Below are 19,578 nucleotides of genomic sequence, written 5' to 3'. Positions count from 1 at the left end.
ATTATACTTATACTATCCTCTTCGGGTTTCAATGTCTGTACGTCAAAGTCGCAATTAATCTCAAATTAACGTGAAACGTGATATAGAATGCCAGATTTTGTAAATCATGTTCCTGATATTAAATGTATTGAGGGCCGCACAAAATAGCTCGGCGGGCCGCAGGTTGAGTATGACTGCTCTAGAAGAAACCTGCAATTTACAGTTGATGTCACTGGCATAGGTGTCCAGCATAAATTAAATAAAATTACAGCGATGTGTAAATGAAGGGCGAAAATGCTTATCTTCTAAATAATTGTTCTGTTGTTACACATTTTGTTTTTTTTTTTTGTGTTCAAAGGATTGCAAAAATAAGAAAATGAGTAAGATTTTTTTTTAAATATATTTATTAAAAGTTACCTTACTATTATAAGTCCAAAATACGTTCACTACTTACATCTAGAAGTAATATTGTTTAAATCTTGTGTTGTTTCTTAATAATTTATTTACTTTAATACTAACATATATATAATTGAGCTAGAATTCCCTCACGAAACACAAGAGCATTGTCTCTTTATGGTGAGGAAGGGCTACTTTAATTTCTATTGTTTTCTTGTTTATATCCTGTATACTTATCAATGTAAAAAATATTTTTTTCAAATATTAAATAAAAAAAAAATAAAATAAAAAAATATATATTACAGATATTATATTTTTCTGGTATCAAAATAGTACAAGTATTACGGGCAAATCACAATATTGTTTTAAAGCTTATTTGATATTAATAAATTATTAATGAAAAAAACTGATTCAAACATTTGTTATGGTACTTAAAAAAAATCAAATTTGCATACAACTAAATTTATTATATAAAGTAAATAATGTTGCTTTTAGTTGTGTGTATATCGGTGGGATTTGTGAATATAAAAAGAAGAAAAAAAAACCTTAAACATACACTTAGCCATATTCTAAAAAGGGGGTCTTACAATATATCGATAGAAGGCTATAAAAATACAGTAAATTCAAATTTGGGTAGATTCATGTTCTCTATGGTTTTTATATCAATATTAATTGATGACAAAGAACAAACACATTCAGCGATGTATTATTGGGTGTGTTCGATCAACCACAGGGCTCCGTTGATTACATGATCAACTTCCACCGCCCCCAAGCTGAGGGCGTGATTGTCTTCATACACCAGTACTCTAGAACACACAAAAGACACAATATTATGGTAAGGGCTATAAAATTAAAGAAATACAATTATGGTAAACACTCGTTCACAGTTGAAGAAAACGGATTGTTTCTTTAACTGGTTTTTTGTGTAAGTCGGCTCATATGTGGAGCGAGCTACCGGCATCCGTTTTTCCTCCTTCATATAATCTCTTCCTACAGCCCCTACTTTAACACGCCTCACAACGCTGCCCAACCAGGTGGCCACTAAGTTACAGTATATGTAAAAACTTAGATTATTATCAGTCGTCACTAACAATCGTCCCCAAAGTTTCGCAGCATGAGCAAGTATACAAAAAAATTCATGATTCATGATAAAAACCACCTTTTTTAAACTTTATTTCAAATGCCCAGAGCAAGTGAAAACATTTTGGGGAAACCATATCAAAGAAGTGGTAATGCCTATTCAGATCTGGACACTAAAAATTCTAAAACACACAAACAACATTTCGAAGGCCATTATAATAAATACATATTTACCTAGCTTTGCAACCGTTGGCCTTAATCTTCTGGTAGAAGTCCAGGCCCTGGAAGAAGGGCACCCGCTTGTCCTTGGAGCCGAGTAGGAGCAGTGTGGGGGCCCTGACGTTGTGGGCGTGAGCCAGTGGGGAGCCCCGGCGCATGGCCAGCAGCAGATCATCGCTCACGGGACCCACCTCGTTGAATTCTGTACCTGCCTCATAGGCGCACCTGTACAGGTAAATACATAATAATATTTTCGTACCACATAAGTTGTTCATTCAGTAAATCCAACATGAAAGGCTATGTTTTACGGTACCTTAAAAACTGAAATGAAAAATGCCTATTTTAACCTTTGAAAAACCTTATAAAAAAAGAGAGTTTGGGAGGGGGGGAAGCAGAGAATATTTTTGGGGAAGCCTTCATTCTGTAATGAAGATGAAGTTAAAAAATGAGAGTTTGGGAGGGGGGGAAGCAGTGAATATGTTTGGGGAAGCCTTCATTCCGTAATGAAGATGAAGTTAAAAAAAAAATTGGGAGGGGGGGAAGCAGAGAATATGTTTGCAAAAGCCTTCATTCTGTAATGAAGATGAAGTTAAAATTTGTTATTTTAATCTGTTATAGGCGACATGTTATGAATTTATAAGTTCTCACATTTGAATTTTTTTTTTTTATAAATTTGAGAGTGAAAAAACACATTAATCAGGAAAATGAGACTTCCCTTGGTCAAAAATGGAGACTTCCATTTCGTTTTATTTATTGTGTATACATTAATACCATTATTATTATAAATAAATATTATTTGGAGGTCCACCTACATTATTCTGCTTAGTAAAAATTACAATAAGTGTTAATTTTTTTTTGTGACAAATAGATATAATGATTTCCTCACTGGGATCTCCCATGCTGAGGAGTTCATTTACATATTATTAAAATGTAGTAGTATTGATAATATAAAGAAATTAAAAATATATTAAATAGTGTTTTTTTCTGAAATACTAGGCAAACAATAGGTTTTTCACTCCTGATAAATATTCTTTTCTCCACATTGGAGATACATAATTGTGAAGGATCATATTTATTATACCATTCAAGTTCTATATAGTAAAAATAGCAATACATACCTAGTAGTTTTGTAAAATGTATGCAAGTAAAATAGAAGGAAGAAGGAATAAAATAAATAAAAATTATGAAAATGTACAAAAATTATCACACAGGAGGAGGTAGCGTTGTTGAACCCTCAAACTAGTGTTAGTTCTAACTTTTGCTGTGAATTGTTTTCTAAGTTCTCTATCTACACAACTTACGAGTCTGGTATATCAGTAGTGTTATACTTGGACACAAGTTCAGTCACAGGATTTTTAGCGACAGCCGCAGAAAACACTTCTGGGTGGAGTCCCACCAGCAACGTAACGAGGAATCCCCCGTGAGAGTTCCCATAGGCAACTACTTTGGATGACTGTTTTTCTGTCATCAGGGTCGCCATCGCGAGCATACAATCTCCGGCGTCGTTCAGGCCGATGTTCCCCGGCAAACTCAACAGGCTGTCTTGACCATGGCCGGTAGAGCCGCGGTAGTTAACTTGCAATATTGAAAAACCTGAATTTAAAGCATTAAAAAAACTTTTAATTCAATTTTGTTATAGTTAATATTATAAAAATATCAAAACACAGTCAATTCTGTTTTTACATGAGTATTATAATATAACACTGTTCTTATTAGAATAGTTTCGAATCCACCCAATAATATTCAAGGAATGAACAGTAATGTGTAAAAAAAAGAATTAACTGTATTACAGTTTTAACTACAAATACTGATCTACCGGGCTGGTCAAAACATTTTCACTTAAATAAGAGTCCTAAATATATAAAATTTAAATGACCCCATGGGGTAACTTTTTTAAATTTTGTAACAACAGACTCTTTTTTTTTCCAGATAACAATCACTTACCAATCAGGAATATCGCTAGAGTTACTCATAGAGGCAACATCGGTGACGGGGTTGCCAGCGACCACGGCTGAGTACTTGTCCGGAAACTGCCCGCTGAGGTGGGTTACGAGGAAACCGCCATGAGACCGCCCGATCAGGACGCATCTGTCACTGTCTATGGAGAATTGTTCGATGGCTTTGTCCGTGGCGAGGATACAGTCCCGTACGTCCACGTCTCCCACCCTCGAGGCGAGATATTCCACGCTTGTTTGACCAGCGCCGGTCGATCCTCGGAAATTTATTTGAACCATTGCGAAACCTAGCAAAAAGTAAGTATAAATTTTATTTAATAAATAGTTAAATATTAGTCTATTCGCTATGAGAGTGGGATACAAGTCGATAATATTACATAAATTACAGAAAGAAGCTTAATCCCAGGTGATCACAAAAGTATTTGTGAAAAAAATTAATACCATTTTGGGCTTTCATGAAAATGTGCGTGATTTCTGCTAAGGGTTAAATCGTTGACATCAGATAAACAGATTAAAAAAAAAATTATTAAAAAATAATTAGCCCGGGAAGTGATTAATAATAACACAAATTGAGTCATGGGCAGAGCTTTTATGTTGAGAATTTTTTGATAAGATTGAAAAAAAAAATACTTTATCAAAATTTCAACACTTTCAGAATTCATTATAAAATTCGGCCGGCATAGTCCAGTGGTAACGCATTGGACTGCCATTCCGAAGGTCGCGGGTTCGAACCCGGCGTGCGCAAATAAATTTTATTTGATTAATTTGTGTTATTTCACAATTAATTAATTAAAATAATATATAGTATATTTGCGGCACGTTCCAGAGTGGAAGATACTACCAGTATCGCCCTGGTGTAAGACCACCATTCAGAATTGAAACGTTGCTCCAAATGGCTTTAGCCGTGTTTAGTGACTAGATCTGAATAGCCAGGTACTTCCCCACCTTCCTCTTTCCCTTCCCCACTTACCTTCAGCCTCACAACATCCCCCAATTGGGGATGCCATAGTCTCACTGGCTCCAGACGGGAGCAGTTGGGACTCTTGTGAGGTATTCACTATAAAAAAAAAAAAAAAATAAAATAAAAACTATTTTTGCGTAAGTTTTACTGCAAAATGAATCAAAAATATTTATAGACAATTAATTCACAAATTAAATTCATAAAAGAGTCCAAATATAAAACTTTTGGGCATGGATTCAATCCTGCACATGCAGAATGTTAATGTTACTAGCCTATTATTGCAGTTAAACTAGAAGGGATATGGTTGAAAAAATATAATGACTTCACTGATATTGTAGATACACATTCACAAAATAGTTGCACAAAACTCTCAATTCTTACCGAGCATAGTATACATTGCAGATTCCAGGCTGTAACTGTTGGTGAAACTAGAATGGGGCCCTCCGTGGGGCCACACGATGAGTGGCTGCTTCAGCCCCTCGGTCTGGGGACCCCCAATAAACAGCGCCGTGAAGTCCTCTGCACAGAAAGCAGAAAATTAATACATAATATACCCATATACATGGTGGAACACTTTTATATGAAATTTTATTTTTTTCGAATGTCGAATTGGAACACCAGGTAAAAGTTGCTTTATGTAATTGTAAATAACACTCCTCTATTTGGAAGTTCTAGCTCGACAGCTTTAGTTCCCGCCATAGACTTGAAATTTAATTTTTTAATTTTTTATAGACGTTTTGTATTTAACACCCATTAAACAAAATAATACGTAAATATAATATGTTATGCATTAAATGATAAAATAAAAGTAGATTTTAATTAATAAAACAATTTATTTCAAAAGTAAACACATGTTAAGAAAGTTATGTTGGTATGAATAACATCATTTTTTGTAACAAAAACCCTTTTTTGTCTCAAACTTTGGCATGAGTTTTCGAGATGCTAATTTAGATTTTATGAATCCCTCTTGCCTTGTCGCATACACTTAGAGCTGCTTGTGTCACAACCTTTACAGATCTTTCCACAGCCTGGGTGTGGCAAGGCAGTCTCATAAACTCCAACACTGTATCTTCTCCATTTCAATAAGATCTTGTAACTGCTCATCGGAAATACTCATCAGTATTGGGGGTTTGTATATATTTTGTTGCCAGTCAATCATGTCTATGTAAGAATGTACATTTACGTCCAACTTTGGCACCTCAAACACGTGTGAAACACAATTTTTATTAACTTGATGAGCCTTTAAAATGCGTCTTGAAGCGAGTTCTCTAATTTGCTTACGTGAATCTGTTATCATACTCAACAACAAGTTTTCTGGATGAGCAAAGTAACTGTTTCGAATTATAACAGGGTCCACTATCGCTAACAACTCGTTGAACAAATATCTAGTGCTGTTAATGAGCTTCCATAAATGATTTGAACCATCTTTGCAGGATGAATGTGTTTTGATAGCAAACCAGACAGGAGCGTAGGATTTTACGACAAACGTTACTAAAGTCAAAAGATTTTGCTGTAGATTTTCTGTAGAAATATACAAAAGCAGTATGCGATTAGCTCTTGTCAACCAGCGGGCATGGGGTAGTTTACCTGGGCTTCTCTGTAATAAATCAGGAAAGCATGATGCATTTATGACAGCAGTAGTAATTTCTTGTAAATATTTCTGGTCTGTACTGAGATCTGTGGAGGTAGTTCACCTTCTATCTTCTCAAAGTTGGCCAACGGCAGCGTCTCGCATATCTCTAATGCTTTACCAATTTGACCTGCAAATGATTTAGGTCCTGCAGTAGGGCCATCCAAATAGGTAAACAAATGCCTCAATGGTAACTCATTGGCGTGTAAGAGACAAATTATCCATTGCAATGGTCGAGGTTTTCCAAAAGACGAATCACGCCTCCCACTTTCCCTGTATTTGTGTTTGTTCCATCACAGCCAACAGCCATTAAACCCTCTAGTGATATCTTTTCATTGGTTAAAAAGCTGTGGATAGCTCTTTCAATATTTCTTGCACTGCCGATATTGGAACCACATACCCAACATAAACAGAACCTGGTTCTTTTATAATCGAAATGTGTGAATATGTTCCTCTTGTACAATCACTCTAAATCTCTTCGATCCTTTTAAAACCGTTTTAGCCGTCTTGTCTTTCCTTCCATCCAAATATAATGCAGGAATTTCTGTTACTCTTTCTTCGGTTAAAATTTGCTCGCGTGCTTTCTGTCGTATTCTTCTTAGTTTCATCCTATCTAAGACGTTAGTCGACTGTGCCCCAGAGTCGGCATCAAAAGTAGAACATAAAACAGATGATACGATAGCCGCCGCAGCTCGGTCTGATACTCCATATCTATCACATACAGTCGTCAAACTATGAAGACTGGCATCCGTGAGCTTTATAGGCTTATGATTCAATGTGTCAGCGTTGACAAGACCATCTGCGGCTGAAGAACAAGAAGGAAGGTCGGTATTAGAACTATCTTCAGATCTATTTAGCCGATACGAAGCAGAGGGAATTTCTTCAATTCGTGTCATTGAATTATGCCTGATTTCTCGTTTTAGAGCACGTAATCTTCTATTCAGCAATTTTTTACTCTGCATAAGATCCGTTCTTCTTAAAACCATTAGTCTGTTAGTACGTTGGTCTTCTAAAAACATTTGTTCCTCTTTTGGCACTTTTTTTTCTCTCAAACAAGTACAGCTTACAAATTCTTTACATTTACATGCAGCTATGTCAAAAAGCGCTCTACTTTGTACTCTGAACTCTTCTAACTTTTCTTCCTTAAGTTTCTTCAAAGACTTTTTCAAATTATAACACTTTGAGTGATAACTTTTTAGTAACTGTAAGACTCGTTTGTTTGTGACAATTGGAATAGAAGATTTTATCCACAATTCTTCAATTTTCGTTCCAACTCTTTCGGCAATTTCCAAAAACGTAGGTTCTTTTGTTGTGTTATTCCTTACTTTTAAGTCTTGTCGAACCCATTCATAGAATTTCATCACATTTTCATACGTAGGTAGGATATTCTCTTTCAACTCTGCACTTTCACCAAATATCGGACATTTTAAATTTTGTCTTGTAGAAGTCATGTTAAATCACTTAAAAAACGTTTATCAACAAGTACTCATGAATATAATTGATGCGCGACCTTTCACCTTGAGACAATTATCGACACTAGTTTAAACAAAACAATGCCCCCTGCTTCGTCCCGCACTTTGCTCCTCTGTCACAGCGCCAAAGTATATTAAAATAATGATATATTTGATTGCAACAGCTAGTTAACTATATGAATATGTTATTAAATAATATAAACCAATTTTAATAAATTCTGTACTATTTTGTAGGCGGCGCAAATAGCCCATAAACTGTCGTTTTTGTAAATGTTCTATGTCTTGGCGGGGGCTTTTACCATTGTCTGATATTATTTATATTTTTAATTGAGGTAATTGATGGCAATTGGCAACTTAATACAACTAAGTATTCCAAACAAAAATTATAAAAATAAAATTTTCGTTCCGCACTAATACACATAGTTGAAATCAATTTAACAATAACAATCTTAAGTGAAGGCTTGAGCGTGAAGGATTTGTGAAGGTCCTTTTTAAGGAAAGGAACGAGTAAAACAGAATCTTGAAGAGATGAATGTTGCAGGAGTGAGGAATAAATAAATGAAATGTCAACTATGTTGGTAACGTGTTTGTCAAGTCAAAGCGATCAATTATTTTAGTCCTTCAGGCGAACTTCCATTAAAATACTGGTAGAACAAGGACAATATTCGCATCAGATGTTAAGGACTACAATCAGTCAATTTTTTTTTTTTTTTTAAAAGATAACGTAACATTCCCGGGTTACGGATAACTTGACAATATTTGAAAATCTCTTACTACCACTTAAGATAGAGGAATCCACCAGACTGATCATTTTTTGAAATTTTGAATTCCGAATGAGATAATATTTTACTTACTGACTGGTTCACTGACATCCTCGTGCACCAGGTCCATATACTTGACAGTGGCAGAGCTGATTTCTTCTGGAACTGGAACTGATTCTTTGCTGAGGAGCTTCCAGACAATGGCACCTTCTTCTCCCGCTTTCGGTAACCTTGCAATTACGAGCTAGAAAGGATGAACATACATGAAATATATAGCAAGCCCTGCACAGCTTCTACATGGAACCATCACCATCACACAATATTAGCTTACTTGGGATGGTTGTTTTAAGGAACTCCTTGATGCCAGAATGATATCCTGGTGAACATCAATGATTGTAGTACTGCAAGGGAAGGACTCATCGGAAATATCTGTTATTTTCCCAGTATCTGCAAGAAATATGAATATTTTATTTCTTCTAAATAATTCCACATTCAACATATTTTAGGGACCCAATGCGATTTTTTTTGTTCTCAAAATAAAAAAAATGACTTGTTTGGAAGAAATTATCGACGAATCAGGAGAAATGTACGCCGTCAACAACTATTTTGCAGAGCTTGACGGTAGATTTTTTTTATTGGGTTGGAAATATAGGAAAGTCGCTGCTCCAAGTGTGCATTCCTCAAAGGAGACAACGTTAAACACAAAAAAGATGAAATACATTTTGTATAAAACTTATCAAGCCCCAAACATATATTTTTAAATTAAATCAAATTTTTTTAACCTACTTATGTCAACCACATAACTTCTGACTTCCGTCTTTTGTGCAGTGGAGAACAATAGTCTCTTCCCGTCCGAGGAGAAGCATCTCTTGGGAAACCCTTGAGCGTACACTCCAGTGAAAGATTTTCCACCTTCAATGGGAACTTCTACAGCCACAAAGTCAATGACTGTCTCCACTTTCGGCTGAAAAAAAAAATTAGACGGAATTAAATAATAGTTATTTGATAAAGTTAAATATCGCCCCACTTTTATATATGTGGTCACCAAATCTGAATGATAAACGAGAGGATACGTTGCACGGTTCAAGCTGCCGAAATTAGAAATTTGAGTTGCAAGAGTTGAGGAAAATGCGGGGTGCGATTCCAAAGGGAAGATGTCCAGTGGGCCACAACAGGTATAGTTTGTCGAAGCGACTTTAGAAGCAGCGTAAACAGAGGTTAGGCCTACCATGGATGGAGGCGGCCGAAGTAGTGCAGGACAGCCACTCCCGGAGGCACCTTGTCGAGACAATGGGTTCCTGACTCGAATAGGACAAAAGGATAAAGATGATAATGAAAAAATTAAATGGCTTACGGTGTCTTCCAATGGCCATGCGGTTTTGACGATCTGGTGGCAGGCGTGGTGCGGCCCTCCCACCGGCCGCTGCAGCCAGACCAGGGAGTCCCCATTGCTGCTGAAGCGAGGTGACCTCACCGCATTGCCCTCGCCAGATATTTTGGCTGGAAAAATATGAGATAATTATACTCATTTCAATCATAAATTTTCATAAACAAAAACATAAAAGGGGAAGAAGGAGAAGAGGAAGGCTGGAAGTTACGTGACTATTCAGATCTGGTCACTCAATAGAGCTAAAGCCAGTTCAAGAAATGTTTTGATCACCATCGATGTATGAACTATTATATTAGGCTTCTCATACAAAACTTCAAAATGATACAGCCCACCTATGAGTAATTTAGGTTAAAGGAACATGATAAAATAATAAGTTTCATTACTGGCAATCCGGGCATTTATTACTTTATTTAATTATTACAAGGTTTTCTGTACCCGCCTCATTAGACAAAGTCTTTTCTGAGTAAGATCAGGTTATTTTTGTTGTTTGTTTTTGGGGTGTTATGCCGTGTTGCGCTAACTCCTTCTTTAGCCAACGTTTCGGACAGCGTTGCAGTGTCCATCATCAGCTTATCATACTGTGCTTTCAGAATTCGCCACAAGATGTCGCCACTTCCGTTGGCATTTCGCACTTGGACGGGCCCAGGCCACAAACAAATAAGCACAAACTTGACAACCAAAATTTACACATCTTCGGATCTACCGGATCTGCCCTGATGATGGACACTGCAACGCTGTCCGAAACGTCGGCTAAAGAAGGAGTTAGCGCAACACGGCATGACACCCCAAAAACAAACAACAAAAATGCTTTTGGCCGTGAGAATCTAAAAACTTACAAGATCAGGTTAGGTTATTGTAGGTAAGAATATGTACTTTTTTTTTCTTCACTTTTCTTAATCTTAGACTGAATTATTTTTTATATTGTGTTTTGTCGTGGAACCGGTAATTTTATAACTTAACACTCTATCGAATTCCGTTGCCTTGCTTCTAATGCCTAGTTCTTTTAGTGTACGCTTCCCTCCAAAATAACTGTTGATGCAACTATGCATACCTACTAACATATGTTCCTGCATTCCCCCACTTCATTCACTTACCCAATTACCTATCCTGTTCTGACAACAACAATCTAAATATCGAGTCTGCTAAGAAAACTAATAAACTTTATATGTACTCTATTAAGACAAGTCGTGCAGTATCCACCTTTAAGTGATCCTCTGAGTGTATTAATATCGAGTCTGCTAAGAAAACCAATAAACTTTATATGTACTCTATTAAGACAAGTCGTGCAGTATCCACCTTTAAGTTATCCTCTGAGTGTATTAATATCGAGTCTGCTAAGAAAACCAATAAACTTTATATGTACTCTATTAAGACAAGTCGTGCAGTATCCACCTTTAAGTGATCCTCTGAGTGTATTAATATCGAGTCTGCTAAGAAAACCAATAAACTTTATATGTACTCTATTAAGACTAGCCGTGCAGTATCCACCTTTAAGTGTATTAATATCGAGTCTGCTAAAATAACCTGGAAAGTTTACATATCTGCTCATCTGCTCAACATATTGAGTACAGTCCACAAAATTGATTCGATGGGATGTGCGACTACAATAACACAGAGCACCAACTTAAACATCAAGTTGTATGGTGTAATTTGTACATTTGGTTAGCAAATGGGAAGCCAGAATAGAATAGCATCAAAAAATTTGAAGACGAAATTTAACAAAACTTCATGTACAACGCTGTTGCCTCGCCATACAGAAAACCATCACGGAGCATGAACTTTGTGTGACAAAACTTATTTTGTAACTTAAATGCATAGCCCGCCACAAATACATTGAAATACGTTTGATTTTAGAAAAACGAACACTTTTCAATTATATAATTAGTTCTTTGAAAATGCTGTCTCGAATTATTCGTAAATTATAATATTTATTTTATATTATAGAAACAAACAGTACATGTTTTACAGTGATGAAACTCTATACAGGAATTAGATACTTTATGTTGGGTACCTACAAAGATATTAGAAGAACGAGATATGCTATGCGCAGTTCGTACTGAGTGGAATTGTTTTGCCGAGTGTCGCCGGTTTTGTTCACCAATACTACTGCACACCTTCGCTTGCGCTAAGGTATCCGCACTAATACATAGAACAGATTTCTGTGCGTACACGTCCCGATACCGTTCAAAGTACCCTAATTAGGTAGTACTCCGGCTACGGTCCAGCGGCCAACATAGCATATCTCGTTCTTCTAATATCTTTGGGTACCTATGATATGTTTCCTTGTATGTAATATGATACATAATGCCTTTAGCAGCAGTAAAGGTAATGTAAACTATAATATTTACATAAAAGGGATATGTGTTTGAGAAAGATGATATATTTACTGATAGTTCCATCGAGGGTGGTCCTGAATATGAAGCCAGGACGATTTGTGCAGAAGATCAGTCCAAGTCTTCTGGGCTCAGTTTCAAAAGCTACTCCCACAATGGATTCAGAATCTGGAGACCACATTACCTAAAAGAAGAGTGGAAAATTGGTTAAATATTTTGTAAAGGCTGCACAAGAGTCCCAACTGCTCCTAACTCCTAATTGAGGTATGTTGTGAAGCTAAAGGGAGTGGGGATTGGAAGGAGATGGGAAGGAGGAAGGTTGCGAAGTGCCTGGCTATTCGGATCTGGTCAAAAAACACACATTTCAAGCAATGTTTCGATTCTGAATAGTGGTTCTTCACCAGGGCGATACTGAGAGTATCTATCACTCTGGAACGTGCCACAAATATACTATGCTTATTAAGAAACACATATTAATAAAAAAAAATTATTTATTCATTACTTTTAACTTGACCACCCGGGTCGTTAAAAGTGTTTTTAGTTTACAAATAATTTTTAGCTTATGATAAAAATATGAAAATTGACTCACTTGTCCCGGGCACCAACTTGGAGACAGCCAATCAACCACTGTAAATGTTTCAGTTTCAAGTTGGCAAATGATGATGCAGGAGAGGTGCTTGCCCACCAGTTGTTCGCCCCATTCTTGTTTGTACACATATTCATTACCCTTGAAAAAACATTTTTGTACATACATTTTATGGTAGTATATACATACATATAAGGCTTTCCAAGAGACAGGGGAATGTGAAATAAATTTCTGTCTTCAAGGGACTAAAAAAAAAACACGAAAATTTTTAATAATGGGTGGGTTTCACTGTACACTGTATTTTTAAATAAAATCAATGTAAATTGCCTACAAGTCGAAAAGGAAGTTAAATTGAAAATATTTATAAAATAAAAACTTACATTAGGCGAATTTATAGCAATAAGTAGAGTAAAAAAAAAACCTTTGTTGGAGTTTCATCGTCTTTGTTATTCTTGGATTTACTTTTGGCAGATTGTCTTTTGTAAAATGGCTCTGACTTTGGAAGTTTCTTTTCCGCAACGTACAGCACACGCTTCTCCTCTTTGTCCCAGTTCAAGCCCCCAAACTCAGCTGAAATTATAAATATTAAAACCATTTTAATAACAACAAAAAAATTCAGTGCCTTCTTATTGCCTCGCCGCCCCCTTACTGACTTCAATTACAGGTTGTAGGCAATGTACACATTGTAGGCATCGTGTATTCTAACCTCTACGCAGGGACATTGCGGGTCTAGATTCTTTTTATAATAAATGTAGTCATTTAAACAAAAAAATCCTTGGATTGGTCTTGCCCTGAAGGAGTAATCATCTGTCACCTTACCTCCAGTGACTTCAATTACCCCCCTCTTTCCTCTGAAGTCTCTATGGACCCTCTGAATATCAAGAATCCATAGACAATAGAAAAAGGGAGATGGGCCATGAACCAGTTAGCTCTATCTCAAGAAGATGGGTGGAAACTTTGGCAATCGGTCGATGTGAGAAAAGACAACTGAGAGACTTTTGGTCCTTCAATAGGATAAGGGAACACCACAGTCGTGGCGATGTATGAATGCAGTATAGTGCAGACCACCAAACATGCCATTGCCAACTGCAAATCACATCTACGCACAGCGGAACCTCGCCTATACTACACACCAAACGCATAACTTTCATTGATTCCGCTGCTTTGCCAGTCCGTGCAGTTTTGTTGTAGCTTGGCAATAGTCGGCAAGATTTCATGTCATAAATCCCTTTGTTTCTATTATCTATAGTTGAGACGATACTGGGTAGAAACAAGCTTTTAAATATAACTTCAATAACTCAATAATGTTATCTATGATTTAATCTTCTTTAGATTCATAAGAACAATAAATAGTAAATAGATAATGATGTAACAATAGCATTAATCACTCCCTACAGACAAAGAGAAAAAAAATTGGCCATGCATAAATGATAAAGTGAAGATGATTTTTAAGAGTGTCACTATCCAAATTAGAAATCTTTAAGACAAAGAAAATTTAGTTTTAAATAGATCGTACATTGTACTTTCTTTGTCGATTATTGAGTGCCTGGAACATGGATTATCTTAGCGAGTCTATGGTATTCTGTTTTTATATAAAATCCAAAATTTAAATTATTTCTTCAAAAATTGGATATTCACTTCGTGGCGTCAAAAAATGAATTGTGAGTGATTAAAGCAAGTACAGCTACAGAAGCAAAAATAAATTATCATTGCCTTACATTTATTTTATTTTCACATAATTCCGTCAAACAATGTCAGCAAATAATTTTACAGTCACATACCCTTATTAAATTAGTTAGAAACTGAAACACATTAGGTGTTTCTGTTAAAATTTCGTATCCAACAGCGTATTATTAGTAAATAGATATTTTATATGGTATTTAAATGACACAACTTACTATCGGCATAAACATCTCCGTGGATTTCCAAAGCAGGAAGGTCTATGCAGTGTTGCAGGTGGCGGTACTTCCAAATTTCCAGGTATTGCTTCTTAACATCCTTTGCATCTGTTTGCTCTTTGACAATCGCTCTGAGATTTTCTTGCGGTGAAATAGTAGATATGATTCTGAAATCGTTTCCAATCATTAATTAGGTGGATATGGTAAATTTTTTAATAACAAGATTATGATTCAACAATATTCAAACATAAATAATATGTATGGTATAAACAGCCCACAGATGAGAGAATTTAGTTGCAGCAATACTTGCGTTGGAGCAGTTGCGGAAATAAGGGTAAAGGTTACGAATTCCGCTTCACGGTAAATACGCAATATTTCACTTTCAAATAAATGGATTTAGCTTTATTAATTCAAAACATGATTTATTATGTCGGGGGAGACGGAAAAATATGCACTTTTAATTTTAATTTCGTTTATTAAGTCACTTACGCGATATGTCACACGAGATTTCAAAGAAACAAAATAATGTAACATTTGCCGGAAATACCACAACTAGTTATTTACCTAGCCAGTGCGCGGGTTAGGTACAGTACCTAGCTACGAACTAATTCAGTTAAAGAAAATAAAATCTTGAAAATATTAAATTAATATATATAACCTAACCTAATCTAACTGTGATTTTCTATGGCAAAAAATTGCCCCTTTAATAACGCCTGCTCGCGTCCCCTTTAGAGTTACATCCCAGTTTTCAAGTAGTTTGTGGGCTACGCTAGGTTTGTATAGACTGGTTTGTGATTTAATTCTAATACCTATTTTCCATGTTCTAACCTAACCGAACCTAAACTACCTAAACGAAATACGTTTAATCACATTTTATTCTATTTGTTTGTTATTCGGGTTATTTTATTTAATTATATGTTGATTATTTGTTATAAATAATACATTGACTTACATATTAATATGGATTAATTATACACGATGATATTATTTATTTTATATGGCAATACTAAATTTTTTTTGGTTGGCAGCAGTGTCTATGAAATATTTTGTAGGTATGAATTACGATATTATGAATATAATCCAACTCTTGATATGAATATAGTCGCCGTCGGCGGCGCCGCATACTAATTGACATAAGTTTTTTAAGTGACTTAATAAACGAAATTAAAATTAAAAGTGCGTATATTTCCATCTCCCCCGACATAATAAATCATGTTTTGAATTAATAAAGCTAAAACCATTTATTTGAATGTGAAATATTGCGTATTAAGAGTGAAGCGGAATAAGAGAAAATTAATGAAATAAGAATCCATTACATTATATGGAGGTGGGCACATGAGCGATGCGACACTAGGAAGACTTTTCAACTGTCACCGCAAGTCGCTCATCTGTGGGCGGCCTTAGACTCTTCTATTATGATGCACAAACCTATAGAAATTATAACCGTACCCTATAATATTAATAATACCTCCAACTCCAGTAAAAATTTGTCAATATTAACAACGCTGTCCGCTAGAGACGCTAGTGTAGCGTATTGACGTTGACATTCCTTTCAATGGTGGCAAATTGAATTTATTTAGTACTTGGTTGCGGTGTTTTGCGCTTTCTAATTTGTATTTTGATATGTTCCAAAAAGTAGGTTCCTTATGTGCAGATTACGGATGTATCACTGACAAACCACAAAAAATGGCGTTATGTTTTGTTCACGTCTATAATTTACTAATGTAAAATAAAAAATGTATTTCACATACAATCTATTAAAATGTATGAAACAAAACAAAGGTGCAAAACTCGTCCTGTCCTAACTAAGAATAACTACCTACTCAATAAAAACAATTTTATTGGAAATTTTAACATAAATGCCAAGATTGCAAACCAACAACATTTAAAATTTCTGTTTTCATTTAAAAATCATAATTCAGTGTTACCACCAAAAATAAACTTAGTTGATTACAAAAAAAAAACAATTAAAATTTAATCGGTGGTTGAAATAAAATATATTAATGATAAAAAGTACCTAAATAATGAATACTTTTTGTTCCACCATAAAAGTAGATACCCAATAATTACCATTACCCTCCATATTTTCCCAGACCAATGACACAATTCGGAAAGCCGGCAAGCTCTAAATTAAAAATGGAAAATTGTAATGATAAATGACATAAAAAAATAATGATTTGACTTACTCAGAAGACACATCTACTCCAAAAGGGTCTTCAGCAACGGACTCCAGTTGAGAGTTGAGGGTCTGCGTTATGCATATTTTGATGGGCTTGTTCCTCTCGAGGATCCTCTGGGACCAGATGGAGGCGACGGTCAACCCGTTGTTACTGATTTTGGCTGAGGTCAGGGCTGGGATCTGGGCAAGGGTCCGGAAAATGGACACCACTTTGTCTACCTGAAAATCAAGCAATTTGTAATGCATTGCAATCTAATTTTACTTCTTATTTCCCAGAGATTACCGCGCTAATATTCATGAAGTTAATAGTCTTTAACAACTGGAAGATGTGACTATTTAATTCCTTTGTTCTACTCTAGAGTGGCACGTTCTTTTATCATAATATAAATAATGCTAAAGGTTTTCAAATGAAAATAATGTTATATTTTTTTCACAAAGGCTTAGAGTGTACCTACATACCTTTAGAATCGTCCTGACAAAAAACCATTAATAGAACACATAAAACATTAAAAAAGTTATAATAAAGTTATAATATAGTTATAATAAATCAGTAGAAAGACAATACTTAAAGACAAATACTGTATTACAACTTACTTACTTGTCGAGAAATTATTTCATTCATCTTTCGAGCTTTATGTTATAAAAAATTTCGCTTCACGCTTACTATATAATATATTGTTTAAAATACTTGGTTACTACAAGAACAATGATAAAGTTGCCGAATTCCGCTTGATATGCAAAATAAATAATTAACATAATTACTACAAGAAATAACATTAATTTTCTCCTATTCCGCTTCACTCTTAATACGCAATATTTCACTTTCAAATAAATGGATTTAGCTTTATTAATTCAAAACATGATTTATTATGTCGGGGGAGACGGTAATGTACGCACTTTTAATTTTAATTTCGTTTATTAAGTCACTTACGTGATATGTCAATTAGTATGCGGCGCCGCCGAAAGCGACTATGTTCATATCAAGAGTTGGATTATATTCATAATATCGTGATTCGTACCTACAAAATATTTCATAGATATTGCTGCCAACCAAAAAAATTAGTATTGCCATATTAAATAAATAATATCATCGTGTATAATTAATCCATATTAATATGTAAGTCAATGTATTATTTATAACAAATAATCAACAGATAATTAAATAAAATAACCCGAATAACAAACAAATAGAATAAAATGTGATTAAACGTATTCCGTTTAGGTTAGGTTAGGTTAGAACATGGAAAATAGGTATTAGAATTAAATCACAAACCAGTCTATACAAACCTAGCGTAGCCCACATACTATTTGAAAACTGGGATGTAACTCTAAAGGGGACGCGAGCAGGCGTTATTAAAGGGGCATTTTTTGCTATAGAAAATCACAGTTAGATTAGGTTAGGTTATATAATATATATATTAATTTAATATTTTCAAGATTTTATTTTCTTTAACTGAATTAGTTAGTAGGTAGGTACTGTACCTAACCCGCGCACTGGCTAGGTAAATAACTAGTTGTGGTATTTCCGGCAAATGTCATATTATTTTGTTTCTTTGAAATCTCGTGTGACATATCGCGTAAGTGACTTAATAAACGAAATTAAAATTAAAAGTGCTTATTTTTCCGTCTCCCCCGACATAATAAATCATGTTTTGAATTAATAAAGCTAAATCCATTTATTTGAAAGTGAAATATTGCGTATTAAGAGTGAAGCGGAATTCGTAACCTTTACCGAAATAACTATTTATGTCAAGGGAGATGGTAAAAAAAGCATTGAAGTTCCATTTTTTCGTAATAAAAGTTAAGTTTGAAGGTTAGGAAATACGCATAAATGATATATAACCCAAACCAAGAACCAAATAACCTATTTGTGCATGTTTTCCATCTCCCCAATAGTGGTACCAGAACCAGATAGTAATTGAGTTGAAAATCAAATGTTATTTTTTTTTAAATGCTTGCTTGCAGCCTAATTCGGCAAATCTATTCAAAACTTGTGTACAATTATTAATTTATTTGCAAGACTTTAGAGAAAATATGTTATTTGTAAGTCTAATAATGTAAAAATTAATAATAATAATTTGTTTACCTGCGATGACATCTTGGTTGTTTACTCAACTTCTTCAGACTGATGAACTGAAACAATGGACAGAAATAGATGTCTCCTATGTTCTTATCTCCGTTATTTTCCAATCTACCACTAAACAATTTTAATATTAAATTAAAAACCTTTATCTTGAGTTTGTAATGCAATAACAAACATCTGCATGAAGCAGACAAATAAACAAGGTTTAACAAACGGAGCGAACCAACACGAATGACAGATTTTGACAGAAAACCATTAAAACCGCGAAACCATTACAATAATTACCAAATTTACAATCAACCTGATGCTCAAACAATTTAAATAAATTCCTGTAACCTTTTCTATCCTCAAATAAAATTAAAATTGCACAAATCAAAAATGTTTACTAATTTTACTTACGAAATTACCGCCAGTGTTGCCAACGGATCTTGGCATAAATATACCAGATCTTGGCATAATGTCGCCGTTTTTCAAACATTAAGTAGCCTAATGTAGCCGAATTTTTCAGTTGCAGTAATTCTAATGAACTCACATAAATTCTGCCCACATATTCCCCACAAATATTCTACGTGAGCTTGATTCCCCTTAAAAAAATTCTAAATGAGTGCTCCCCACAAAACCCCCCCCCATGGGGAGGGGTTGTTACAAAACTTCGC

At 35.0% G+C, this 19,578-nt stretch overlaps 1 protein-coding gene across 4 annotated transcripts; it reads right to left on the bottom strand.

Annotated features, from left to right (window-relative positions):
* Positions 1-397: 397 nt before the first annotated feature.
* LOC149419252 (acylamino-acid-releasing enzyme-like) lies at positions 398-19,366 on the bottom strand. 4 transcript variants are annotated; one of them, XM_089637752.1, is made up of 15 exons: positions 19,322-19,366; positions 18,926-18,972; positions 16,847-17,058; positions 14,661-14,827; positions 13,184-13,332; positions 12,766-12,903; positions 12,231-12,360; positions 9,808-9,953; positions 9,240-9,417; positions 8,785-8,900; positions 8,547-8,697; positions 4,972-5,109; positions 3,619-3,916; positions 1,690-1,899; positions 398-1,181 (listed from the first exon to the last, which is right to left on the bottom strand). In XM_089637752.1, the coding sequence occupies exons 2-15, from the start codon at positions 18,935-18,937 to the stop codon at positions 1,082-1,084; spliced, it is 2,145 nt and encodes a 714-aa protein (XP_089493878.1). In that variant the 5' UTR covers positions 18,938-18,972; positions 19,322-19,366; the 3' UTR covers positions 398-1,081. The 4 variants fall into 4 exon arrangements, with proteins under 4 accessions (XP_089493878.1, XP_089493877.1, XP_089493879.1 ...); XM_089637751.1 differs by having other exon boundaries at positions 19,259-19,329; XM_089637753.1 differs by lacking the exon at positions 19,322-19,366 and adding an exon at positions 19,208-19,266.
* Between the last annotated feature and the right edge of the window lie 212 nt (positions 19,367-19,578).

This window comes from Hesperophylax consimilis, chromosome 12, assembly GCF_061612785.1.
Source record: "Hesperophylax consimilis isolate HC1 chromosome 12, BYU_Hcon_1.0, whole genome shotgun sequence".
NCBI classification, from domain to species: Eukaryota; Metazoa; Arthropoda; class Insecta; order Trichoptera; family Limnephilidae; genus Hesperophylax; species Hesperophylax consimilis.
The sequence above is the reverse complement of the archived record's forward strand: the minus strand, read 5'-3'. Positions and strand labels throughout refer to the sequence as shown.